Source organism: Mobula birostris, chromosome 13 (genome assembly GCF_030028105.1).
Source record: "Mobula birostris isolate sMobBir1 chromosome 13, sMobBir1.hap1, whole genome shotgun sequence".
Classification (NCBI taxonomy): Eukaryota; Metazoa; Chordata; class Chondrichthyes; order Myliobatiformes; family Myliobatidae; genus Mobula; species Mobula birostris.
In genome coordinates, this window is record NC_092382.1 from 38,436,583 (window position 1) to 38,463,872 (window position 27,290).

The following is a 27,290-nucleotide window of genomic DNA, read 5'->3' on the forward strand; positions in this document are numbered from 1 at the left end:
AGGAGGACAAAAGCAGTGGACGCTGTCTGCTCAGCCTGCCTTGCCTTTCCTATTGACACATCACTCCCAGTCCAGGACACAAGATTGGTTCCTAAAAGGGTGTTGCCTGCGATAAAGCTAGTAGATACTCCGGGGAATCGTGGAAAGGTGTACAATCCAGGGATAGAGGAAAAATGGATATTGCGTGACTGTGGGTGCATGGGCACAGGTATCTTAGGCCGTATCAAGTCTTCAGTGGAAAGGCCCAAGATGTTTGGAGGTGTGTCGTTGTATTTAAAAACAAAACAGTGTTCTCCATTATACTTCAATTAATGCCTGACGCTCAACTGTTAATTTTGTTCGTTACAGCGCAGCAAAATCTGACCCCAACTGTCCTCGACATGGCTGAACGGGCGGGCAGGGGAGGAGTTCCAGTGACGTCAACATCAGGAAAGGTCACGGGTATGTCCTTCACAGGTCCCAGCTCAGTGATCACCGAGCTCCTGGCAGGCTGGAACGACTCCCAGCTGCTGCAGTTGACGGAATTCTACCGGGACAGGCTGGAGCAGGCGATGGAAAGAGGAGTGTATGGAGTGAGCCTGGCGTTAAAGGATGAGAATCAGTTCAGCGGAGAGGAACATCGGGTGAGTTTGGGTTTGAATTTTCACACATCAGAGGACTGATGGCTGTCGGATCTCTGACTCATTGGATATTAAATTAGATAAAAGAGCAACTGGGAAATAAATACTGTACATACAACCACAGAAATGTGAATCTGAACCAGTGATAGAAAGGGTTGAGAAGACCCCGCGGACTGATGAGTGGCTGCTCAGTGTTCAGAGTGAGTTGAGCAAGTAACAGTTCTGTAGGCTTACAGTATAACATGGAAATACGACGGGAGGTTTCAGTTTGCGAAGGCTGTACAGTGTGACGGCGGGATGTCAGTGAGAACCGGGACATCATCAGTGGGCGCCACAGGAACGCGAGTGTGTTCTGCTCTGGGCGGAGATGATTGTGTTACAATTTGTAGTAGCAAACAGTGTGAATCGGAGAATACTGTCGTATTGTAACGTGTAATCACTGAATACACCTCCACTGGAAAAGGCAATGGAAAGGCATCAGGTGTCAGCTGGCAATCCGCTGTCATGTTGGACACTGGCGGACAGAGCAAATGAATCACATTATTTTTTCTGCAACTTCTCTGAGAATGTTCACTCTGCTATATAAAAAAAAACTCCTGACTTCTTTCTTCCTCTGTGATCGTTATTTTCCGATATTTTTTTTTTACACCGTCAAACCTGATGAGGAATTATTTATGGAATTGAAGTTACTTCAATGAAGCCGTCACAGACCAGCCAGGATCTCATTGACTGGTAAACCAGCTTCACGGTGCATGTCCCTCCGTGTGCTCTGAACTCACAATATACAGTCCATGTCCAGACAAGGTCTGCACCCGTCCGGGTGACTGCTCAGTATGATCCCGTTACTGCGCACATCATTTACTTCTCATTGTCTGTGTGAATCTGTCGTTCCCAATTTGTTCACCGTTACTCTTCACAGACAATCTCTGATCTCGCTGATAATGGCAAGAGGGCGGACAGTTCTAAACTCCTCCTGAGCCTGGTGATGGAGAAAGGCTCCCGCGCCCGGAGGGCGATGTGGGAAAACTTCGTGAAAATGCGCAATGTCGTCCCAAAGTTGGACAAAATACTGAAAGAAATTCAGGAACATGGTGAGTTAATATCAGAGATTGATCTAATTTAGGATTCAGGCTCTACATATTTAATAATTTCACGCATTTCAATTCCCCAAATTGTTTAAATCCGAACAGGTTGTGTTCCGATCCATCAACCCGTCCCGGATATTCCCAGTGAGCTGAAAGGTAAGTGAAGAAATCACTGCTTCCACCACAGATTGATATTGTGTAGGGCCATATCGTTGCTGAGACACGTGCATTTGACCAGGTAAATGTTGGCAACATGACACAGTGAGACGCATGGAAAATGTTTGCTGGAAGGTTGGTTTACATAGGACATAGAGGGTGGATAAATCTCCTGCACATGATGGAATGCACCCTCGGGTCCTGAATGAAGTATCTGGAGAGACTGCAGAGTCATCAACGATGATCTTTCAAGAACTGATCGATTCTGGCGCTATACTGGATTACTGAAAAATTGCAAATGTTACTCCGCTTTTTAAGAAGGGTGGCAGGCAGCAGAAAGGAAACAATAGACCAATTACCCTAACATCAGTAGTAGGGAACTTCTTGGAATCGATTTTTTGGGATGAGATGACGGAGTACCTGGAGACAAATGGCAAGATTGGCCAAAGGCGGCATGGTTTCCTGAAAGGAAAATCCTGCCTGACAAACCTACTGCAATTCTTTGAGGAAAGTGCAAGCAGGGTAGACAAAGAAGATGCAGTAGATGTGATGTACTTGGATTTTCAGAGGGCCTTTGACAAGGTGCTGCACATGAGACTGCTTAGGAAGATACTTGCGCATGGAAGTACAGGGAAATTACTAGCGTGAGTGGAGCATTGGCTGGTCGGCAGGAAACAGAGAGTGGAAATAAAGGGATCGTATTCTGTCTGGCTGCCAGTTACCAGTTGAGTTCCACTGGGGTCGGTGTTAGGACCGCCGTTTTTAACAATGTATGTCTATGTGGTATTAATGGGTTTTTGGCTAAATTTGTCGATGATTCAAAGATAGGTGGAGGAGCGTGTACTGTTGTGGAAGCTGAGAGCCTGCAGAGAGACTTAGATCGTTTAGGGTAATGGGCAAAATAGTGAGAAATGAAATAGAATGTTGGAAAGTGTATGGTCATGTATCTTGGTGGAAGAAATAAACGTCAGACTATTATTTCGATGGGGAGAGAATACAAAATGCAGGGAGGCAAAGGAACCTGGGAGTCCTTGTGCGAGATACCTTAAAAGTTAACCTCCAGGTTCCGTCGGCTGTGAAGAAGATGAATGCAATGTTTTCATTCATTTCTTGAGCTATAGAATATTAGAGCATGGATGCGATGCTGAGGCTATCTAAGGCACTAGTGAGACTACACTTGGAGTATTGATTGCAGTTTTGGGCTCCTTATTTTAGAAAGGATATACTTATATTGGAGAGGGTTCAGGGAAGATTCACGAGCATGATTTGAGGAATGAAAGGGCTACCTGATGAGGAACGTCTGGCAGCTCTTAGGCTGTACTCCCTGGAGTTTAGGGGAATGAGGGGAGATCTCATAGCAACATTACGAATGTTAAAAGGCCTGAACAGATTACATATGGCAAAGTTATTTCCCATGGTCTGGGATTCCACGACAAGAGGGCACGACTTCAGGATTGAAGGAAGTTATTTTAGAACTGAAATGCGGAGAAATCACTTTAGTCAGAGTGTGGTAAATGTGCGGAATTTGTTGCTATGAGCGGCTGTGGAGGCCAGGTCACTGGGTGTACTTAAGGCAGAGATAGATAGGTTCCTGATTAGCCAGGGCATCAAAGAGTATGGGGTGAAGGCAGGGGAGTGGGAATGATTGGAAGAATTGGAACAGCCCATGATTGAATGGCGGAGCAGACTCGATGGGCCGAATGGGTACTTCTGCTCCAATATCTTATGATCTTATGGCATTATGAGGAACAACATAGAAAGTTGGAGTGTTTGCTGCAAGGGAACACACCTCTCAGGATCCGGCAACGACAGGTCCCTCCACCGGAGTCAGAATGGAGAAGACAACGATCTGAAGGAGTGAAAATCAGATTTTCTTTTTTTTTTTTTTTTTTTTTTTACTGCGAAGAGTGAAATCGTTCCCCTACAGCCACCCAACCCCGGAACAGTGCTCATCCGAAATCACTCTTTAAAATTCCCTCTGATCCTACAAGTCATCAATTTTAGAACTGGGAGTCCATTGAAGCTCTTATCAGAGGGAAAACAATGGCAGCATCCATTTAATCAGAAAAGCAGTTAACATCCCAAACTAGTCTGTTCAACCCCAAAGCTGCACATGGAACCCCCTCTGTTCACATCTGCACGCCCTCAGTGCAAACACAGCTGCAGTTATTCAGTGTAAGTTCCAACTCAATAATCCTGGGCAGTCTATCAGGAGACAGTGTTAGTGAGGCTGAGATGGGGGAAAAATACTCAGCTCCGTGCACAGAAGCTGAAGTTCATGTGTGCCGGTGTTGTGTGATGGAAACCGTGGAAGGGTAATAGATGGGAATTAGGACAGAGAAACCGATGGTTGTGGGATTGCGGCAGGGCAAGTGCAAAGCACTGAAAATATCTGAAACAAAATTGCGGTTAATTACATTGTGTTCGGCTGGATCAGTTGCTCACTACATCCGTAAGCGCATTGTGCCTGTGAAAATGGAGCCCAGGGCAGTACATGGGCAAGAGACTGCAAGGCTTCATAATCGCAGACTGAGTTGGTTCACTCAACGCCAAATTTACGAGGAGAAGGCAAAGGAAAGGCAGATATTGCACAAGTTACTAATATTACAGTACCCATGTTTTATTTGAACTGGGTCAGTCTCTCTCATTGTGAAGTTCAAGTTCTAAAGATATAAATTTATGTATGGCTCCTGTGATAGATGGATCAGGAAGTTTACAATCTGCTCACGTCTCTGTCACCACTGTTAATGCTTTTCCAGTCGACATTCAGACAATAACGCCCCTCAGTTGCCATACACCATGGATACGGTACATAGAACATAGAACATTGACATTCAGCACTTTAGAAGCCCTCCGGCCCACAGTGCTGTGCCGACCATGTAACCTACTCTAGAAACTGCCGAGAATTTCCGCAGCGCATAGACTTCTATTTTTCTCAGCTCCATGTGCCTATCCAAGTAGCTCTTATCAGTACGTCTGGTATCGGCTTCCACCACCGCCACTGTCAGTGCATTCCACACACCCACCACTCCCTAATTAAAAAAAAAATCATACCCATGACATCCCCTTGGTACCTATTTCCAAGCACCTAAAATCTATGCCCCTCGTGTTAGCCATTTCAGCCCCGGGAAAAAAAGCCTCTGGCTATCCACACGATCAATGCCCCTTATACTCTTATACACCTCTATCAGGTCACCCCTCATCCTCCATCGCTCCAAGGAGAAAAGGCCAAGAACATGCAACCTGCTGTCATAATGTCCACCCTCCAATCCAGGCAACATCCTTGTCAATCTCCTCTGCATTCTATCTATAATATCTACATCCTTCCTGCAGTGAGGTGACCAGAACTGAAAACAGAACAGAACCCCGTGGTGTCTGACCAAACTCTTATGTAGGTGTAACATTGCCGCACAGCTCTTGAACTCAGTCCCACGATTGATGAATGCCAACGCATCATACGCTTTCTTAACAACACTGTCAACCTGCGCAGCAGCTTTGAGTGTCCAATTGACACGGACCTCAAGATTTCTCAGATTGCCCACACTGTCATGAATCTTAACATTTACATGTATATTATATTCTGTCTTCAAATTGGACCTACCGAAATGAACCATTTCACACCTATGTGGGTGGAAGTCCATCTGCCACTTCTCAGCCCAGTTCTATATCCTATCAATGCTCCGCTGTAACTTCTGACAACCCTCCAGACTATCCACAACATCACCAACATTTGTGCCATCAGCAATCTTACGAACACACCCTTCTGCTTCTATAGCCAGCCATTAAAAAATCAGAGGGTGGGGGACAAGAACGGTTTTCTGTAGAGAGCCATGGGTCTCCAACCTTCCATGCAGAATACGAAGTATCTACGACCACCCTTCTCCTTCTGTGGGCAAGCCAATTCTGGATCCACAAAGCAAGGTCTCCTTGGATCCTATGCCTCATTAGTTTCTAAACGGGGAACACTTGTATGGGGAAACTTATCAAATGCCTTATTGAAATCCATATACACTACATCCACTGCTTTACCTTCATCAATGTGTTTTGTTACATCCTCAAAGAATTTAATCAGGTACGTAAGGCACAACCTGCCCTTGAAAAGCCATGCTGACTATCCTTAATCAGATTATGTCTCTCCAAATGCTCATAAATCCTGCCTATCACAATCTTCTCCAACAACTTGCCCACCTCTGATATCGATGATGAAGACATCATCACCAGAGGCTCAACAATCTCCTCCCTCTCTTTCCACATCAGCCTGTATATCTCACACGGTCCCGTGACTTATCGAACTGAATGTCTTTCACAGCTCCACCGTATCCTCTTTCTTAACGTCTATATACTCAAGCTTTTCAGTCCACTGCAAGTCATCCGCACAGTTGCCAAGGTCATTTTCCCTGGTGAATACTGAAGCTAAAGTATTCATTAAGTACCTCCGCTACCTCCTCTGACTCCATGCACACATTCCCAATATCGCACCTGATTAGCCTATTCTCACATGTCTCATCCTCTTGCTTTTCACCTACTTGTAGAATGCTTTGGGGCTTCCCTTAATCCTGCTCACCAAGGCCTTCTCATGGCCCCTTCTGGCTCTCCTAATTCCATTCTTAAACTGCTTCCTCGCAACCTTGTAATTTTCAAGAGCTCTACCGGTACCTAGTTTCTCTAACCTTTCGTAAGCTTTTCTTTTCTTCTTAACTAGATTTCCTACATCCTCTATACATCATAGTTCTTTATTACTATCCTTTCCCTTCTTCAATGGAACATATCTATGCAGAACTCGATGCAAATGCTCCCTGAGTATTTGCCACATTTCTGCTGTGCATTTCCCAGAGAACATTTTCTCCCAATTTATGCTGTCAAGTTCCTACCTAATAGCATCATATTTCCCCCTATCCCAATTAAATGCTTTCCCAAATTGTCTGCTTATATCCCTCTCCAGCGCTCTGGTGAAGAACATAGAGTTGTGGTCACTACCTCCAAAATATCCTTCCACCGAGAGATCTGTCACCTGACCGGGTTCGTTTTCCAATACCAGTTCAAGTACAGACTCTCCTGTAGATGTCTTATTTACATATTGTGCCAGAAACCTTCCTGAACACACCTAACAAACTCCGCCCCATCTAAACCCCTTGTGCTAAGGAGACGACCATCAATATTTGGAAGGTTAAAATCTCCCATCACAACAGCCATACTATTATTGCACCGTTCCAGAATCTGCCTCCCTGCGTGCTCCTCGATATCCCTGTTATAATTGGGATAGTAGTTATGGGACAGTAGAGTTATTGCCCCTTTCCTGTTTCTGACTTCCATCCACACTGACTCGGTGGACCATTCCTCCATGTCTTTCCCCTTTTCTGCATTGGTGACACTATCACTAATTAACTATGCCACACCCCTACCTCTTTTGCCTCCCTCTCTGTTCTTTTTGAAACATCTAAAGCCTGGCACATTCAGCAGCCATTCTTGCTCCTGAGACATCCAAGTCCCTGTAAAGGTCATAACGTCATATTCTCACGTATTATTCCACACTCTAAGTTAATCGGCCTTGTTTATGATACTCCTTGCATTGAAATAGACAGATTCAAGCCATCAGGCTGAGTGCATCTTTGTCCTAACGTCTGCCTATCCCTCCTCACAAACTCCCTACAAGCTGCCTCTACTTGCGCTCCAACTACCCCATCCATTGCCTCTTCACTTCGGTTCCCACCCCCTGCACATCCAGTTTAAACCCTCCCCAACAGAATTAGCAAACCTGCCGCCATTATATTGGTCCCCCTCGTATTCAAGTGGAACCCGTTCTTTTTCTACAGGTCACGCTTGCCCCAGAAGAAGTCCCCAATGATCTAAAAATCTGAATCCCTGGAAGGAGTACAATCTCCTCTCCGTCTCTCCCCAGCCCTCCCATCCCCCTCTCCACTCCTTCTCTCCCCATCCTTCCCTTCCCCCCGTCCTCTCCGTCTCTCAGCACCCCTCCCATCTCCCTCTCCTCTCCGTCTCTCCCCAACCCTCCCTTCCCTCTCCACTATCTCTCTCTCCCATCTCCTCACCTACCCTCCCCTCTTTTCGCCTCTCTGCTCAACCCCCTCTGCCGCCCTCTGTACCCCTCTCCCCTTCCATCTTCCCACTCCCTCTCTCTCTCGACTCCCTCTCTCCCTCTCCCCCCTTTCTCTCTCTCCCCACTCTCTCTCTGTCTCATCCTTGTCTCCCACCTCCTTTTCACACACCCCCACCAGTGGATTTCTCACCCATCCTTTCTGACCCCCTCTCCACGTACTATATTTATCTCGGACAGTGTTTAGTGACCTGGCGCACACAATCTTTTGGTTCCAGAGAGACTGTTACTGCCGACTATGGGGTCTGCAATTAATTTTCCCCAGTTTTCTTCACAGATCCGAGCTCAGTGATCGCCGAGCTCCTGGCAAGCTGGAATGATTCCCAGCTGCTGCAGCTGACGGAATTCTACCGGGACAGGCTGGAGCAGGCGATAGAAAGAGGGGTGCACGGAATGAGCCTGGCCTTAACAGCTGAGAATCAGTTCAGCGGAGAGGAACATCAGGTGAGTGGGAGGGAGAATGAGTTTGAATTTTCGCACATTACATGACCGATGGGTGTCGGAACTCTGACTCGTCGGATATTAAATTAGATAAAGGAACAACTGGGAAATAAATACTGTACATACAATCACAAAAATGTGAATCTGAACCAGTGATAGAAAGGGTTGAGAAGACCCCTCGGACTGATGAGTGGCTGCTCAGTGTTCAGAGTGAGTTGAGCAAGTAACAGTTCTGTAGGCTTACAGTATTAAATGGAAATACGACGGGAGGTTTCAGTTTGCGAAGGCTGTACAGTGTGACGGCGGGATGTCAGTGAGAAGTGGGTGCCGCAGGAGCGCGAGTGTGTTCTGTTCTGGGTGGAGATGATTGTGTAACAATCTGTAGCAGCAAACAGTGTGGATCGGGTAATACTGTCATGTTGTAATGTGTAATCACCGAATAAACCTCGACTGGAAAAGGCAATGGAAAGGCATCAGGTGTCAGCCGGTAATCCGCTGTCATGTTGGACACTGGCGGACAGAGCAGATGATTCACATGATCTTTTCTGATTTTTTTTTTCTGAAACTGCTCACTCTGTTATAAAAATTCTGGATTTGAAGCTACGTCAATGAAGCCCTCACGCACAATCCAGGATTTCATTGACTGGTGGACCAGGTTCACGGTGAATGACCCTCCGTGTGCTCCGCACTCAGAATGTACAGTCCATCTCCCGACAGGATCAGCACATGTCCGGGTGACTGCTCAGTGTTATCCCGTAACAGAGCACATCATTTACTTCTCATTGTCTGTGTGAATCTGTCAGTCCCCAATATATTCACTGTTACTCTTCACAGACAATCTCTGATCTCGCTGATAATGGAAAGAGGGCGGACAGTTCTAAACTCCTCCTGAACCTGGTGATGGAGAAAGGCTCCCGCGCCCGGAGGGTGATGTGGGAAACCTTTGTGAAAATGCGCAATGTCGTCCCAAAGTTGGACAAAATTATGAAGGAAATTCAGGAACATGGTGAGCCAATATCAGAGTTTAATTACTTTAGGATTCAAGCTCTACGTATTTAATAATTTCACGCATTTCAATTTCCCAAATTGTTTAAATCCGAACAGGTTGTGTTCCGATATATCGACCCATCCCGGAGATTTCCAGTGAGCTGAAAGGTAAGTGAAGAAACCGCTGTTTCAGCGAAAGGTTGATTTTGAATATGGGCCATATCTTTGTTGAGCCGGGGGATTTGACCAGGTAAATGTTGGCAACTGTACCCGACTACTGGAAAATTGCAAATGTTACTCCTCTATTTAAGAAGGGTGGGAGGCAGCAGGAAGGAAACTATAGACCAGTTAGCCTGGTATCAGCGGTAGGGAAGTTCTTGGAATCGATTGTTAGAAATGAGATTATGGAGGACCTGGAGAGACATGATAAGATAGGCCAAAGCAAGCATGGTTTCCTGAAAGGAAAATCCTGCCTGACAAACCTACTGCTATTCTTTGAGGAAATTACAAGCAGGGTAGACAAAGTCGATGCATTCGAAGTGATGTGCATGGATTTTCAGATGGCCTCCGACAAGGTGCTGCACGTGAGGCTGCTGAGGAAGATAAGAGACCATTGAATTAAATGGAAATTACTAGCGTGGCTGGAGCATTGGGTGGTCGGCAGAAAACAGAGAGTGGGAATAAGGGGATCTTATTCTGGCTGACTGCCGGTTACCAGTGGAGTTCCAACGGGGTCGGTGTTGGGACCGCTGTGTTTTACGATGTATATCTATGATTTTTACTACGGTATGAATGGATTTGTGGTGAAATTTGCGGATGATATAAAGATAGGTGGAGGAGCAGGTCGTGCTGAGGAAACAGAGAGCCTGCAGAGAGACTTAGATAGTTTAAGGTAATTGGCAAAGAAGTGGCAAATGAAATACGTCGTAGGAAAGTGTAAGGTCATGCACTTTGGTGGACGGAATAAACGTCAGACTATTACTTAAATGGGGAGAAAATTCAAAGCACAAAGATGCAAAGGAATTTGGGATTCGTTGTGCAAGATATCTTAAAGGTTAACCTGCACGTTGAGTCGGTTGTAAAGAGGACGAATGCAATGTTTGCATTCATTTCTTGCGGTATGGGATATAAGAACAAGGATGTGATGTTGAGGCTCTATCCGGCACTAGTGAGACCATACTTGGAGTATTCGGTGCAGTTTTTGGCTCCTAATTTTAGAAAGGATATGCTAATATTGGAGAGGATTCGGAGTCGTTCACGAGAATGATATCAGTAAAGAAAGGGTTACCTTAAGAGGAAAGTCTGGCAGTGTCATGGTCCGAATCAGGGTCCCTTTAAATTTACCTTGTTGATGTTACGATCCGGATCGTTGATTCCCTCTTTTCCCGTATCCCTCGGCTTTGGTGATTAGAAGCAATTAACGCTCGGCTGAACCGGTAGTTTATAATCTCCGGCTTTCAGCCGTTCGGCGCGGGAACGTTTGTAAAGTCACCAAGGTATGGCGTGCCAGTGTCAGCTGGCCGGAGCAAGCCTAGTCTCTGCCCGAAGCGAGTGCCGGTAATTCGCCGTTCCTCACCGGAGCAACCCTGTCCAGTTACCTCGCCAAAGCTAGCCTGCAAAGTTTCCTCACAGAGGTGGGTCCGTCAGTTAACCTGCCGGAGGGAATCAAGAACCGCTGTCTACTGCTCCCGGGCCGAGTCGAGAGCTCGCCACTACCCGGAAGGTCCAAGTGAAGTCCTGACTCCAGCGGCATTCAAGTACCAAATAAAAACCTGGCCCTGGCAGCATTCAAGTACCAAGTAAAGTCCTGACCCTGGCGGCATTCAAGTACCAAGTAAAGTCCTGGCCCTGGCGGCATTCAAGTACCAAGTAAAGTCCTGGCCCTGGAGGCATTTACTTAGCATGCCAAGTCCTTGTCCTGGCGGCATTCAAGTACCAAGACAAGTCCTGGCCCTTGCGGCTTCCCAGTTCCGAGTCAAGTCCTGGCCCTGGCGGTCTGTGATTCCTGTCCCACCCCGCTGTCCGTATCGCTTCTCTTCCCCTCTCGCCTCTAGCCCTCGTCTGCAGCCCTCGCCGGCACTTCAGTCTAGTTCTATCGCCGGAACTAGTTAGGTACTCTCTGGTGTGCTTTTGTGTTTGTCTTGTCTTGTCCTCGCCTCCGTGGGGTAAGTCAGGCGGTCTTGCTGTTGCCCCGCGGAGTGTCATGAGTCCCGGCCCTATGTCCTGTAACAAAGGAGGGGTCCCGACTCTGTGTTATGCGTATGTGTCAATGGTTCCATGTACCTGCTCTCCCGAGACCGAGGCTCTGTGTTCCCATGTTCCTCCTCTCCCTAGCCCATGTCATGTCCCTGCCTTGTTCTGGGGTCCGAGCCCGAGGCAAGACCCAGGTACTGGGTCCTTGCCCAGTTTCTGGGTCGGAGTCCATACCCTAGCCTCTTCATGTCTCCTCTAGTTCTGGGATCCAATTCCGAGTCCAAGCCCGGACCCCTGGTCCCAGCCTAGTCGTAGTCCTTGTCCAGTTCGCTACTCCTGCTCCTGCCTAGCTCTCCTGGTATCGACCAATAAACTAAATCTAAGTAACCTCACAAGACGTGTCTTGCATTTGGGTCGACCCTTGCACCCAGTGCCCCCGCCATTGTGACAGGCAGCTCTTGGGCTGTATTCCCTGGAGTTTCGGAGAATGAGGGGAGATATCATAGCAACATTCCGAATGTTAAAAGGCCTGAACAGATTGCATATGGCAAAGTTATTTCCCATGGTAGGGGATTATAGGACAGAGGGCACGACTTCAGAATTGAAGAACGTCCGTTTAGAACTGAGACGCGGAGAAATTACTTTAGTCAGAGGGTGGCAAATCCGTGGAATTTATTGCCACGGGCGGTAGCGGAAGCCAGGTCACTGGGTGTATTTAAGGCATAGATAGATAGCTTCATGATCAGCCAGGGCATCAAAGGGTATGAGATGAATGCAGGGGAGTCGGAATGAGTGGAAGAATTGGAGCAGACCATGATTGAATGGCGGAGCAGCCTCGATGGGCCGAACGGCATGCTTATGCTCCTATATCTTATGATCTTATGACATTATGAGGAACAACACAGAATGTTGGAGTGTTTGCTGCAAGGGAACACACCTCTCTGGGTCCCGCAACGACAGGTCCCTCCACCGGAGTCAGGGTGGAGATGACGACGCTGGAGGAGTGAACGTCAGTTTTTCCTTTTTTCACTGCGAAAGGTGAAATCATTCCCCGACAGCCACCCAAACCCCGGAACAGCCCTCATCCTAAATCACTTTTTAAAGTTCCTTCTGATCCTAGAAGTTGCCAATTTTAGAATTGGGAGTCCATTGAAGCTCTCGTCAGAGAGAAAACAATGACAGAATCCATTTAATCAGAAAAGCATTTAACATCCCAAACTGGTCTGTTCAACCCCAAAGCAGCATATGGAACCCACTCTGTTCATATCTACACTCCTTCAGTGCAAACACAACCACAGTTATTCAATGTAAGTTCACACTTAATAATCTTGGGCAGTCCATAAGGAGACAGTGTCAGTGAGGCTGAGATGGGGGACAAAATACTCAGCTCAGTGCACAGAAGCTGAACTTCATGTGTGTCTGTGTTGTTTGATGGACACTGTGGAAGGGTGAGAGATGGGAATTAGGACAGAGAAACCGATGGTTGTCGGATTGCGGCAGGGAGGGTGCAAAGGACTGAAAATATCTAGAAATAATATTGCAATTAATTAAATTGTGATCGGCTGGATGAGGAGCTCACTACCTCCGTAAGCGCATCGTGCCTGTGAAAATGGAGCCCGGGGCAGTACATGGGCACAAGAGATTGTAAGGCTTCATAATCGCAGACTGAGTTGGATCACTCAACGCCACACTTACGAGGAGAGGGCAAAGGAAGGACAGATATTGCAAAAGGTTCTAATCTTACAGTAGCCCATGTTTTATTTGAATATTTGAAGCTCTTGAACAGAAACGTGAGGAATCTCGACCAGAACACTGGGTCAGTCTCTCTCATTGCAAAGAGATCGATGAATCATGAAGTTTACGATCTTCTCACGTCTCTACCACCACTGTTAATGCTTTTCTAGTCCACATTCAGACAACAAACCCCTCAGTTTCCCTGCCCTATGGATATGGTATATAGAACATAGAACATAGAAATTAACAACATATCAGAAGCCCTTCGGCCCACAGTGCTGTTCCGACCATGTAACCTACTCTAGAAGCTGCCGAGATTTTTCCCCAGCGCATAGTCCTCTGTTTTACTAAGCTCCATGTGCCTATCCAAGTGGCTCTTAAAAGACCCTCTGATATCCGCTTCCACCACCGCCACTGGCAGTGCATTCCGCACACCTACCATTCTCTGCGCAAAAAAAAACTTACCCTTGACATCCCCTCTGTACCTATTTCCAAGCACCTTCAAACTATGCTCCTCGTGTTAACCATTTCAGCACTGGGAAAAGGTCTCTGGCTATCCACACAATCAATGCCCCTTATCTTCTTATACACCTATATCAGGTGACCTCTCATCCTCCATCACTCCAATGAGAAAAGGCCGAGTTCACTCAACCTATTCTCATAAAGCATGCTCCCCAATCCAGCCAAAATCCTTGTAAATCTTCTTTGGACGCTTTCTGTCGTTTCCACATCCTTCCTGTAGTCAGGCGAGCACAATTGAGAACAATACTCCAAGTGTAGTCTGACTAGGGTCCTATATAGCTGCAACATTACCTCTCTGCTCTTAAACTCAATCCCACGATTGATGAAGGCCAATGCACCGTATGCCTTCTTAATCACACAGTCAACATACTTAGCACCTTTCAGCATCCTATGGATTCGGACTCCAAGATCCCTCTGATCCTCCACACTGCCAAGAGTCGGGTGTGGAGTATTGGGTATGGGAAAGATAACTTCGGGGAACGCAGATTAAACAGCAAAGGCTTAGATTGTGAGCAGCTGTTATTGGGAATATCCCCATCTGGCATGTGGGGTCGATTAAATATCAGCTGATCCGAATTTCGGTCCGGCGTTTTCCAAAGGCTAATACATTCAACGATGGCAGCACCTGTGGACCTTGATGGGAACTGTTGTAAATTTAGTCTGAAAGGGAGAGATGAGGTTAATGATGTTGAAATGAGGCTCTGAGTTGAAGGGAGTGAAGAGGCGTGTCGAAGAATCCAATGGGATAGAGATCAGTTGCAGATGCGGATGGGAAAATATCAGATAGAGTTCAATCCAAAGAAGTGTGCGTTGTTGCAGTGCAGGAGATCAAATATCTCGGGGAGGTATAGAGAAAAGGTCACGCCGCTTACATCATTCATGCCTGGAGGGATTTTGATGTCCATGTCCATAGTTCCCTGAATGTGAGTCTTTATGGGTCGCAGCTGTATAAAACTTCGGGTTAGCTCCCCTTGGAGTATTGGTGCAATTCTCTCCCCCATTACAGGAAAGATGTGAAGGCCTCAGTGGGAGCTGAAGAGAAATGCAACTCATATCCTAGATTAGAGGCCATAAACTTTAATGACTGGTGGACAAATTTCAACATTCAGGGAATGGGGGGAATAATTACCACCAGAGGCAGGTGGGACGAGTTTAATGTGGCATCATGCTGGCACCAACGCTGTGGGCTGAAGATGTTATTCCTGTGCTGTTCTATGTTCTGTGCAGGTCCCGTCACAGCTGAATTCCAGAACCACCTGCTACCGAAATTGATCCTTTACACTTGATATTTCTGAAGAACCTTTTGGTATCCTCATTAATATTATTGTCAAGCTAACTTTCCTCGTCCATCGTTACTGTCTTAATGTCTTTCTTTTCCAGTTGTTTTCCGTTGGTTCGAAAAAGAACCCAATCCTCTAACTTCCCACTACTACTTGCTCTGTTGTATGCTCTCTGTTTGGCTTTTATGTTGGCTTTAACTGCTCTTGTTATACACGTTTGTGTTATCTTTACTTTCGAATATTACTTCCACTTTGGGATGTATATACCCTGTGCCTTTCGAATTGCTTCCGGAAATTCCAGCCATTGCTGTTCTGCCGTTATCCCTGTCGAGTTCTGTTCCAATTAATTCTGCCCAACTCCTCCCTTATGCCTCTGCAATTCCCTTTACTCTACCATAACAATGATAAATCTGACTTCAGCCTCTCCTTCTCATACTTCGTGGTGAATTCTTTCATATTATCACCACTTTCTCCTCAGGATTCTTTTACCTGAAGTTCTCTAATCGATTCTGGTTCATTGCACAACATCTAATCCAGAATAGCTGGGATTATTCACGAACCGCTCTAAAAAGCCATTGCGTAGGCATTCTATAAATTCCCCTTCTTGGGATCTAACACCAACATAATCTTCTAATCTACCTGTATACGGAAACCTTCCATGGCTATTTTAACACTGTTCTTTTCGCATGTACTTTCTATCACCCTTTGTAGTTTGTAGACCGCTTCCTTACTATTGTTTGGGGGCCTGTATTTAACTCCCATCCAGATCTTTTACCCTGCTGTTCCTTAGTTCTATTCACAATGATTCAACACCTTCCAAAACTATGTCACCTCTTTGTAATAATTTGAAACATAGAACATAGAATAGTACAGCACAGTACAGGCCCTTTGGACCACAATGTTGTGCCGACCCTCAAACCCTGCCTCCCATATAACCCCCGATCTTGCACTCCTCCATATACCTGTCTAGTAGTATCTTAAATTTCACTAGTGTATCTGCCTCTACCACTGATTCCGGCAGTGCATTCCACACACCAACAACTCTCTGAATAAAAAAAACCTTCCTCTAATATCCCCCTTGAACTTCCCACCCCTTACCTTAAAGCCATGTCCCCTTGTATTGAGCAGTGGTGCCCTGGGGAAGAGGCGCTGGCTATCCACTCTATCTATTCCTCTTAATACTGTATCTTGTATACCTCTATCATGTCTCCTCTCATCCTCCTTCTCTCCAGAGAGTAAAGCCCTAGCTCCCTGAATCTCTGATTTAATTCTTTTTTTTTTCCAATAGAGCAACTCCTTCCACTCTACCTTCTTGCATGTCCTTTCGATACAATACGTACCCTTAGATATTAAGTTCCCAGCTATAATCGTTCAGCCATATTTCCATGATGCCTACAACATCATGCCAGCCAATCTGCCACTGTGTTTCAGGTTCATCTACCTTATTCCCTATGCTGCGCACATTAAGATACCTGTATTCACCTTTTCGATTTTGTCTGCCTTTTACGTTGCAACCCATCCTGTTGACTGCAATTATGCTATATCTAGAGCCACTCCTCACTTCACATTGCATCTGTTTGTAAACCAGCAACCCTATTTTCAGCGTTATTATCCACCTCTCCTACGATACTTTTTGCATTGTAATATACACAACTGGGGACTCTAGTCACACCTTGCTTAACATTTTGATTCTACTTTTGTCTGTCTTACCAACAAATACCTCCACGACCTCTCCACTAACTGTTCTGGCACCCGGGTTCCCATCCACCCTGCAATTCCAATTTAAACGCGTACGATGCAGCAGTAACAGACCTTACTTCTAGGATATTATTCCCCTTCCCATTCAGGTGCACATCATCTCTTCTGTACAAGTAAAACTTTCCTGGAAGAGAGCTCAGTGATCCAGAAATCTTATGCCCTCCCTCCTAAACGAACTCCTTTGTCACGTATTAAACTGCATAGATTTACTATTTCTGACCTCACTGGCACATGTCACCGTTAGCAATCCTGAGATCACAACCCTGGAAGTCCTGCCATTTAACTTAGCACCTCACTCCTGGCTTGAGACGATTGCTTGTCACCATTGCAAAGGAAACCACATCACAGTTCATCTCCCTGTCTGACTTGGACAGCTTCGGGTGTACTCCGGGCTCACTCTCTTCCTGTAGCCTCTTCCTCATTATCTGCGAGATCATATAAAAAACAACCAAAACCATCTATTAAACAGCTCCTGTCCTGGTGACCATGTTTTCCCAGTTAAAACACTCTCTTCTTATCCGTGACCCGACTATCTTTCCCTTTGCAAACTCTAGATATGTCACCAGATCTGAATGCACTGTAAGGATATTTATATCTCACAAGAGGTTGTACAAACCCGAGTACTTCTCCGATGCAGAGGTCACTGATACCCCACCCCACTTCCCAGTTTGCACTTCCAGTCCACGACGGTGACAGCTGACCCCAGACTCTGGGGGTCTGTAATAAACACAATGTTAAAAAGAAGATTAGACAGTAATTAATATGTAGAGAGAATTGTTGCTTCCTGAAAGGGCACATATCCTGTCAGATCCAATGGACCAGACCCTCTCTGGTTTACACCTTAATTTGCCCGGGGCCCCATCTTCCCCGGGTGATAGAACTACCAATCATCCCAACAGTCCACCCCTCCACCCACCGTCTACGGACCCACACCCTACCCACACTCACCACACACCCACACGTCCACCCATATCCCCTACCAACACACAGACAGGTCCCCTTCACCCGAAAACCCTCTCCCAGTTTGGGCGGCCTCAGGTACTGTAACTGGTCCCACAGTTCCTGCTCGAGCGCAAATCTAAATCCGGTCTGCGGGACAGAAGATCCCGGAGCCTAAGGCCTTCCGTCATAACTCAATCTCGACCTTTTCCCACTGCAACCGGCCTTCGATTTACAAAAACCCGAGATCAGCCCCTGCCTCACCGCCACCAGATGGAAACACTTCGGTTCGGCATCGGGCCTGCTTATAGTTGGAGTTCACCACGGCTCCCGACACCGCCCCCTCGGCCCAACCAGTGGGCAGCAGACCTCACGCAGCCGGCAGTGGCTGGAGATACCCGCGGACCCACTCTCCGTTATCCCTCCGGCTCTTTGTCTGTAACACTCCCGACCTCTACATCAACGCCATCCACCCGACTCTGAGCAAACTTTAACAACAAACATAATTCCTCTCAACGACCAGCTGTGTGAATGATCCCTGGATTTTACAGGAAGGGGAAACCATGGTCTACATTGTCAGAGTGTTGAGTTTGCCACAATTTAAAGACTGTAGGTTTTCTGTTGACTAATAGAAAGTGTGTAGACCCGGCTGGCAATTCTGGTTTACATTACTATGTTACGTACCCTGTGACCGGTTAAAGAACCAGCGGAAAAAGAAAAAAAAAACTTTAGAGTTTGGTATTGCTGCTTACTAATGCTATTTATTAATAACTACACAATACAGTTATATCAGTTCAGATATATTAAACAGTTTAGCAAAGATTATATGTATGGAAGTGTGGAAATATAGAAACCAGGCTTCTTCAAGCCTATGGGTAAATAGATACAACCTTACGGTGATGGGTAAAATTCAGTTCAGTTAGTGGTATTGAGTTGAGTAGTGGTGGAGAAAGGGAGATATTTGTAATCCAGGGTAAATGTCGAGAGAAGGGAATTTCGTCGATATTCCACGGATTCCATGACAGAAATACAAGATAACAATAGTAGTCGTTTTTTTTTCTCCGAAGTTGTTCCATTCCACACACGAAGTATCACCGACAGTGATCTTCAACGAATATCCTTTCAACACAAGTGGTACCACACACGAATTCAGCTACGGGTCATCCCAAAGTGGTGGCCACAGGATATTCCAACAGAATCCACATATGGATTATCACCAACTGTAGCTTATTGTAATGGGACCCTATTCAAGGGAACCAACCCCAATCACAAAACGTGACAGCCGCTTATCCAGTCCCACGACATACGAAACAACTCCAACAGTGATTTGCCACGGGTGTGCCTTTCTTCAGTGAACTACCACACCCAGACAAGGGTAACACACAAGTGGTAATCACAAAGGTACTCCCCTCACCAGAGAACCCATTCTTGTGGATTAACTACGTGACAGTCACACCTTCGTATTCGAAAGGAACTCAAACTCACCCTTATGAGCTACTTAGAGAGAGAGAGAGTCCAAACAGTGACCTCTTTGTCACTAGGTTTCTTCTGTTTCAAACCCTCCACTCCCCTCTTCTCTTCCTTTAAAGTCACCGAATGTGACCACAAAAAAAGGAGACCGTCTTCAGTGTGTGAGTTATCAACCCAGGCGAGGATTGGTCACACAAATAACTTCCCACTGGTCACACCTTTTCCACACTGCGAGAATCACTAATCGATTCACCTGACCGATCCTCCAAACACCAACTTTTCTCTGGGCACTCAAATCTCATCTAGTGTCCAAAACCATGTGCCCTTCAGTCTATTAGCTGACCTTCTATTTATCTCACCATGCTGAACACCAGCTATCCATCAATTAGCTCCTCCCTCCTCTCTCTTTAAGAACACAGAAGCTGGCAGTGTCCTTGCAAAAGTGTAAAAATGCTGCAGAGAAACCATAACACTATCTCAAGGCAGTCTTCGCCTCTCTCTCTGTTTTTAACAAGGTGATTGTGTTGAAAAACTCTCTCTCTCTCTCTTTTTAAAGGTATAGTCCGTAAAAAAATGACACCTAGGGGTACATAACAAGTAAAACAGATGATTTTCAAAATACTGAACAACGAGATCCTGCACTCTTAAAGCTACGCGAAACTAAATTGCACTAGAAGTCCTTCACAAATTATCTGTGCTTTTGTGATCCATTTGGAGACAACCAGCATGCTACCCGCTCCACCAGCAACGGCACAGCCAGACGAAACAAATGACTGATTTTGTTATCCGCCTGCAATCATATTAAACTTCTATTCAGGTGTTTTAAAATATCATGCTCCCCCTCACCGGGATCTGACCCCATGTGTGCGGTACCTTGCGTCATACAGGCGCTACCTTACGTCATACACGCGCTACCCGGCTCGCGCCGAGACGGGCTAACGGCTGAAGGACTAAGCACGTGACCCCCCACCCGCACCGCCGCTGTCAACAGAGAACTTAAGAGCCAGGTTATTTCCATTGATGTGAAGAGATGTCAGTCAGTGCTTACACCAATAGCGGAGACGCACCAGCCGAGAGGGTGTTACCCCGGCTGAGTCCGTTACCTTCCCACACCGACCTCCCCGTCGGAGCAGAACAAAACTCAAAGTAAATGTCCCGCTTTTTGATTTATTGCCATTTCTATCCGAGGAAAGTTGGAGGCGTTTGTGAAGAGTCTCCTGCAGATGGTGTCAGATGTATCGCTGAGAGGGAGGAGGAGTCCGCTCGGCCTATCGGCTTGATTGCGGAAAGTGGGGATAGGAGTGGCGTTGGAAGGTAGTAGTGGACTAACCCGGGGACTTATTCAATGCAGGACAGTCCCAAGGGGACGAGCGGCCTGCTCCTATTCCTGTTGTCTGTGTGTTTAAAGAGAAGGAATAACCAGACCCTTCCTGGGCCTACAGGATGTCCCAGTGGCTGTTGATAATATAATGTAAACTTACGGTTATTGATACAAAATATATATTTGTATATTGTTAATGACATAAAATTTGTATTTCTATATTGATAGTGAAACAGAACTGCATAACTTATGTACCGTGTGTTATCTGAATGAACTTGTCTGTGATGCTGCTACAAGTCAGTCTTTCTCTGCATCTGTTCCTTCCCGTACTTGCGAACTCAGCAATAAATTCCACAGGACCTGATAAAACTCAGTGAGATTTGAGCAGTGATGATCATCTTGGCACCTCGGTAGATCAAATGGAATGAGACAGTACACTGTTAAATTCAGGACCTTTACCAGTGTCCATAAGCACAGGGACCTTGGAGTCCAAGTTCATTGCTCCCTGAAAGAGACAACACAGATGGACACGGGGGATTAAAAGGGCAAATGGCATTATTAGTCAAGATATTGCATTCAGAATTCCGGAAGTTATGTTGCAGCTTCATAAAACTTGACTTAGGCCACATCTGGACTATTTCATACAGTTCTGGTCGCTTCATAAAAGGAAGGATGTCTGGACTTTGAAGAGTGCGCAGAAGAGGTTTACCAGGATATTTCCTAGAATAGAGGGCATGAAGTGTAATGAAAAGTTGGTTAAAGATGGAGTTTCTCTGGAGAGGTTCAGGCTGGTTTGAATCTTCATCAAGGTTTATAAGATTATGAGAGGCATATTTAGACAATGGTTAAAATGTCTAAGAACAGAGGCCATGCATTTAAGGTGGGAGGGTTAATTTGAAAAGTGGCGTGAAGGGTAACAGTTTCTTGCACAGAGAGTGGTGCGTCGTTGGAACATGCTGCCGGGGGCGATGGGAGTGGCAGATACATGGTGTGGGGCGGGACTTTTAAGAGAGATTTAGATCGCCTCATGAATGCGTGAAAAATGGAAGGATATGGACATTGTGTCCGCAGAAGAGATTAGTTTCGCTGGCTATTTGATTGCTAAATTGATTGGTTAAGAACAACATTGAGGGCCGTAGGACCTGTTCCTGTGCTGTACTGTCCTCTGATCTGTGTCTCTTGTCAAGAGGGTTCAGGGTCACCGAAGCAAAAGGAGTGAGTGGGATCAACAGGTCAGCTGGAGCCCAATGTGGGAGATATGAGAACAGAAATATTGAGTTTCTTTAATAGTGAAGGACTGAGGAGCACTGGCTAGGGAGGGAGGTCAAAAGTACGTTGTATTTATTGTTAGAGTTATTGGGTATAAGAATGAAAATGACTTTCATAATTATTTACGTTTTGCCTGCTATTCCTGAAAATGTGTTCAGTACAGTTATTGTTAACACTGTTCACAAGAATGATCACAGGAATGAAGGGCTTTAACTGTGAGGAGAGTTTGATGGTTCTGGTTCTGTGCTCAGTGGAGTTCAGAGCGACGGGACTGGGTGGGATCTTACTTAAACCTCTGAATGTTGAATAGCCTGAATAGAGTGGACATGGAGAGGATATATCCATTAGTCAGAGAGTCTGAAATCCGAGGTTGCACCTTCAGAGTAGAGAGACTTCCCTTTACACCTGAAATGAGAGGAATTTTTTCAGCCAATGGATGGTTAATCTGTGGAATTTGTTGCCACACAGGCTGTTGGAGGCGGTCATTGTTATACAGCAGAGACTGTTATGTAATTGATTGTCAGGACATTGAGGGTTTAAGTTGGAACGCAAGAGAATAAGGTTGGATTGGACTGGATGGGTCATATAGTCTTATTATACTCGTTTTACTAATGGTCTTACTATGAATAGAAGGATATCACCTCCAGATGTTGCGGTGTGAGGGACGATTATATATTTGTTCATTGAGATCATTCTATTTGCATGCGGTGTTCAAATTTCAATGACGTTTGATTTTAGAAACAGTAAGATCTGATGACTCTTGAAAACTTGTTGCTACGCGATCGTACATGGAAAGTTTAGGAATAGAAACGGGCACAGCGTCGTGTCCTAATAGTTCTAAAATTTCCTATTAGTGATCTCCTGATAGTGTTTTCATCAATGTCATGATCAGGAAAATTAATGCTTGGCTGAGAAACTGGTGAAGGGGGCAGGGCTTCCGGTTCCTGGATCACTGAGGCCACTTCTGGGGGAGGGACGACCTGTACTAAAAGGACGGGTTACACCTGAAGCCAAAATATCCGGGTAGGCAGGGTTAATGGAGCTGTTAGGCAGGGTTTAAACTAGGTGGCCGTGTGGGGGTGGGGGGAGGCGAACCGGAGTAATAGGGCTGAGGAAGGGGAAAACAGAAATAAATCGAAGGTAACCTTCAGCGGGATGTTAGAAAGGACAAGCAGGAGCTCAGGCTTAATCACAGCCAGAGGCATGAGGTACAGGGTAATAGAGTCGTGGTGCAATTAAAAGAGAAAGCAAACAATACTGGACTGTGAGTGTTGCATTTGAACGCACGCAGCATAGGGATTAAAATGGACGATCTTGAAATTCAGCCACAGATTTGCAACTATGACGTTGTGGCCATCACTGAATCTTGGCTAAAGAATGGCTGCCATTGGGAACTGAACGTCCAAGGATATACCATGTATCGGAAAGATACTTTATTAGGCAGATATATGGTGATACGGCCCTCTCTATAAGAAATAATATTAAATCATTAGAAAGGGCTGAAATACCATCGGAAGGTGTCGAGTCTATATGGGTTGAGTTAACAAACGGAAAGGGTAAAATTACCCTAATGGGAGTTATATACAGGCCTCCAAACAGCAGCCGGGATGTGGATTACAAATGACAGCAGGATTAACCTCCAGTTTCAGTCGGTAGTGAAGAAGGCGAATGCAATGTTAGCATCCATTTCTAGAGGTATAGAATATAAGAGCAGGGATGTGATGTTGAGGCTCTATAAGGCACTCATGAGACCACACTTGGAATATTGTGTGCAGTTTTGGGCTCCTTATTTTAGAAAGGAGATACTGACATTGGAGTGGATTCAGAGAAGATTCACAATAATGATTCCAGGAATGAAAGGGTTACCGTATGAGGAATATCTGGCAGCTCTTGGGCTGTATTCCCTGGAGATCAGGAGAATGAGGGGGATCTCATTGAAACATTCTGAATGTTATGATGTCTGAGCAGATTAGATATGGCAAAGTTATTTCCCATGTTAGGGGATTCTAGGACAAGAGGGCACAACCTCAGGATTGAAGGACGTCCATTTAGAACTGAGGTATGAAGAACTTACCTTAGTCAAAGGGTGGTAAATCTATTGAATTTGTTGCCACGGGAGGCTGTGGATGCCAAATCATTGGGTGTATTTAAGGCAGCAAGGGATAGGTTGTTGATCAGCCAGGACATTGAAGGGTATGGGGGAGAAGGCAGGGGTGTGGGGATGACTGGAAGAATTAGATCAGTCTATGATTGTATGGCGGAGCGGACTGGATGGGCCGAAATATCTACTTCTGCTCCTAAATCTTATGGTCTTGTATTGAAAATAATCGTCAGATCGAGAAACATTTGTTGAGAGTGTATCCAAACCCAATTGTCATTATTGGCGACCCCCACGGATTTGTTATAGTTGTATGACGTGCTCTCAGCTCCGATATTGATTGTAAAGGTTGGTGTATTCGATCCCTTATTAGAAATCAGAAAACCTACAATCTGGTAGCAATGAAACGGAAGTCTACCGAAGTGTAAGTTCAGTGTATTTGAGTGGATAATAATAAAATATATGACATCCGTTAGTTCCCAGCTGTGAACAAAGCACAAATATGAAACTGATTCCCTTCACTTTCACCCGCCACCACCCCACTCCGGAGCATAAGGAAATCATAACTACGAAACACAGAATACAGTGTAGATAGAATAGAGAGTAGATACATGGCTGCTACAGATAGGCTCAGCTTTGATTACGCGGTCTTCAATCTGATGTATCAACGTACTGTCTGTCTTGTTCAATAATTCCAACATTTTGCTTTAGTTATTGCAAATCTGTTTTTGCCAGCTTGCTGTTTTTGATATCTGGTGCGTCTACGTTGTGTTAAACAAGGTGCCATGTAACTATCTCATAACAGCCAGATGAATGTGTAAATGTATCTTGACCGGAGATTAGGCGCTAATAATGATGTTAAAATCCTGCCGGAGAAAATGTCGTGGTTCTGGACAATATGCCGCGATGTTATGGGTGGAATTGCATTGCTCAGGATGTCAAATTGTGTTTCTATGTAGACTCAAACCATATATTGCCATAGGTGTCAATGCCAGGCGATGTTAAACAGAAAGGAGGCGGTGAGAATCAGGTGCGACAGCGAAAATAGTAAAATTCAGATCCCTCTCCCCCTACTACATATATCTCTGACTGTGTTTGGTGACCTGCCGTACAATCTTTATGTTCCACAAAGAAAGTTGCTGCCCAATAGGGGGTCGATAATTTCTTTAATTTTCCCCATTTTCCTTCACAGATCCGAGCTCAGTGATCACCGAGCTCCTGGCAAGCTGGAACGACGCCCAGCTGCTGCATTTGACGGAATTCTACCGGGACAGGCTGGAGCAGGCGATGGAAAGAGGGGTGTATGGAGTGAGCCTGGCGTTAACGGCAGAGAATCAGTTCAGTGGAGAGGAACACCGGGTGAGTGGGAGGGAGAATGTGTTTGAAGTTTCCCACATAACAGGACTGATGGGATGCGTGTCGGAAAGCTGACTCGTCGGATATGGAATTAGATAAAAGAACAACTGGGAAATAAATACAGTACATAGAATCACAAACATGTGAATCTGAACCAGTGATAGAAAGAGGAGAAAAGACCCTACGGACTGGCGGGTAGCTGTTCAATGTTCAGAGTGAGTTCAGCAGGTAACAGCTGTGTGGGATTACGGTATTAAATGGAAATATGACCGGAGGTTTCAGATTGCGAAGGCTGTACAGTGTGACTGCGGGATGTCAGTGAGAACCTGGACATCATCAGTGAACGTCACAGGAGCTCGAGTGTGTTCTGTTCTGCGTGGAGATGATTGTGTTGCAATCGGTAACTGCAGACAGTGTGGATGGGGGAATACTGCCATGTTGTAATGTGTAATCACTGAATAAACCTCCACCGGCAAAGGCAATGGAAAGGCGACAGGTGTCAGCCGGTAATCCGCTGTCAGGTTGGACACTGGCGGACTGAAACCTCCCTGAGACTGCTCACTCTTTTTTGAAAATCTCCTGACTTCTTTCTTCATCTGTGATCGTTATTTTCTGATTTCTCTTTACACCGTCAAATCTGGTGAGGAACTATTTATGGATTTGGTGCCACGTCAATTAAGCGGTCACAGACCAGCCAGGATTTCATTGACCGGTGGACCAGGTTCACGGTGAATGTCCCTCCGTGTGCTCTGCACTTAGAATGTACAGTCCATGTCCAGACAGAATCAGCACCCGCCCGGGTGACTGCTCAGTGTGATCCCGTTACAGAGCACATCATTTACTTCTAATTCTCTGTGTGAATCGTTCAGTCCCCAATATGTTCACTGTTACTCTTCACAGAAAATCTCAGATCTTGCTGACCAGGGAGAGCGGGCTGACAGTTCTAAACTCCTCCTGAGCCTGGTGATGGAGAAAGACTCCCGCGCCCGGAGGGTGATGTGGGAAACCTTTGTGAAAATGCGGAATGGTGTCCCAAAGCTGGACAAAATACTAAAGGAAATACAGATTTATGGTGAGATAATATCAGAGATTAATTAAAATTTGGATTGCAACACATCACAACTTACAATTTTACACAACTCATTTGCTCAATTTGTTTCAATTCAAACAGGTTCTGATCCCTCCTATCGATCAAATCCCGCTCAAGGTTTACTCAAGATTCTCAATAAGCTGAAAGGTAAGTGAACAGGCACTGAATATTGAAGAGTATGACACAGAAACAAGCCATTAGGCAAACAATATTGTGCCGAAACAGCTAAGAAGCAAATCAAACATCCTCAAACACTAATCTCTCTTTTCGACACAATGTTCAGATGCCTCCATCTTCCTTACATCCATGTGTCTCTCCAAACCTCTCTTAAAAGCTTCGGAGAATTTGCCTCTACCACCTTACCAGGCAGTGACGACTGTCTGATTAAAAAAAAAAAAAATCTATCCCTCACATCTCCGTTCACTCTAACCCTTTCTCCATCAATGTATTCGTTCTGGTAATAGACACATGAACCGAGAGGAACACGATTCTCTCTGTCCGCTCTATCTATGCCTGGCATAATCTTGTCACCCTGTGTCAGAGCTCCCCTCCGCCTCTGATGATCCACAGAAAACAATGTTATGAAGTCTTTCATAATAGCACATGCCCTATAAACCAGGCAGCTTCCTGGTAAGCCTCTTCTGCTCCCTCTCTAAAGCCTCAACATCCCTTCTTTAGTGGGGCGATCGGAACGTTACGCAATGGCCCAGATGTGGCCGAAGCAGAGTTTATAAAGCTGAAACTTAACCTCTGTTTCACGAACGGTTGTAATATTGGCGCTGTGACAGAGAACACAGTGAGACACAGGGAAACATGTTTGCTAGAGGCAGAGTTTTCAAAGGACATTGAAAGGACA

The 27,290-nt window shown here is 45.6% G+C and overlaps 1 protein-coding gene across 1 annotated transcript in view; it reads left to right on the forward strand.

Annotated features, from left to right (window-relative positions):
- The first annotated feature begins 380 nt into the window (after window positions 1-380).
- Window positions 381-27,290, forward strand: part of LOC140207899 (uncharacterized) — a 51,960-nt gene continuing 25,050 nt past the window's right edge. Inside the window, 11 exon segments of the mRNA XM_072276442.1 lie at window positions 381-623; window positions 1,540-1,711; window positions 1,811-1,861; window positions 5,716-5,753; window positions 6,804-6,810; window positions 8,254-8,420; window positions 9,252-9,423; window positions 9,522-9,576; window positions 25,188-25,347; window positions 26,245-26,416; window positions 26,516-26,581. Coding sequence (XP_072132543.1) covers window positions 381-623; window positions 1,540-1,711; window positions 1,811-1,861; window positions 5,716-5,753; window positions 6,804-6,810; window positions 8,254-8,420; window positions 9,252-9,423; window positions 9,522-9,576; window positions 25,188-25,347; window positions 26,245-26,416; window positions 26,516-26,581 — 1,303 coding nt within the window.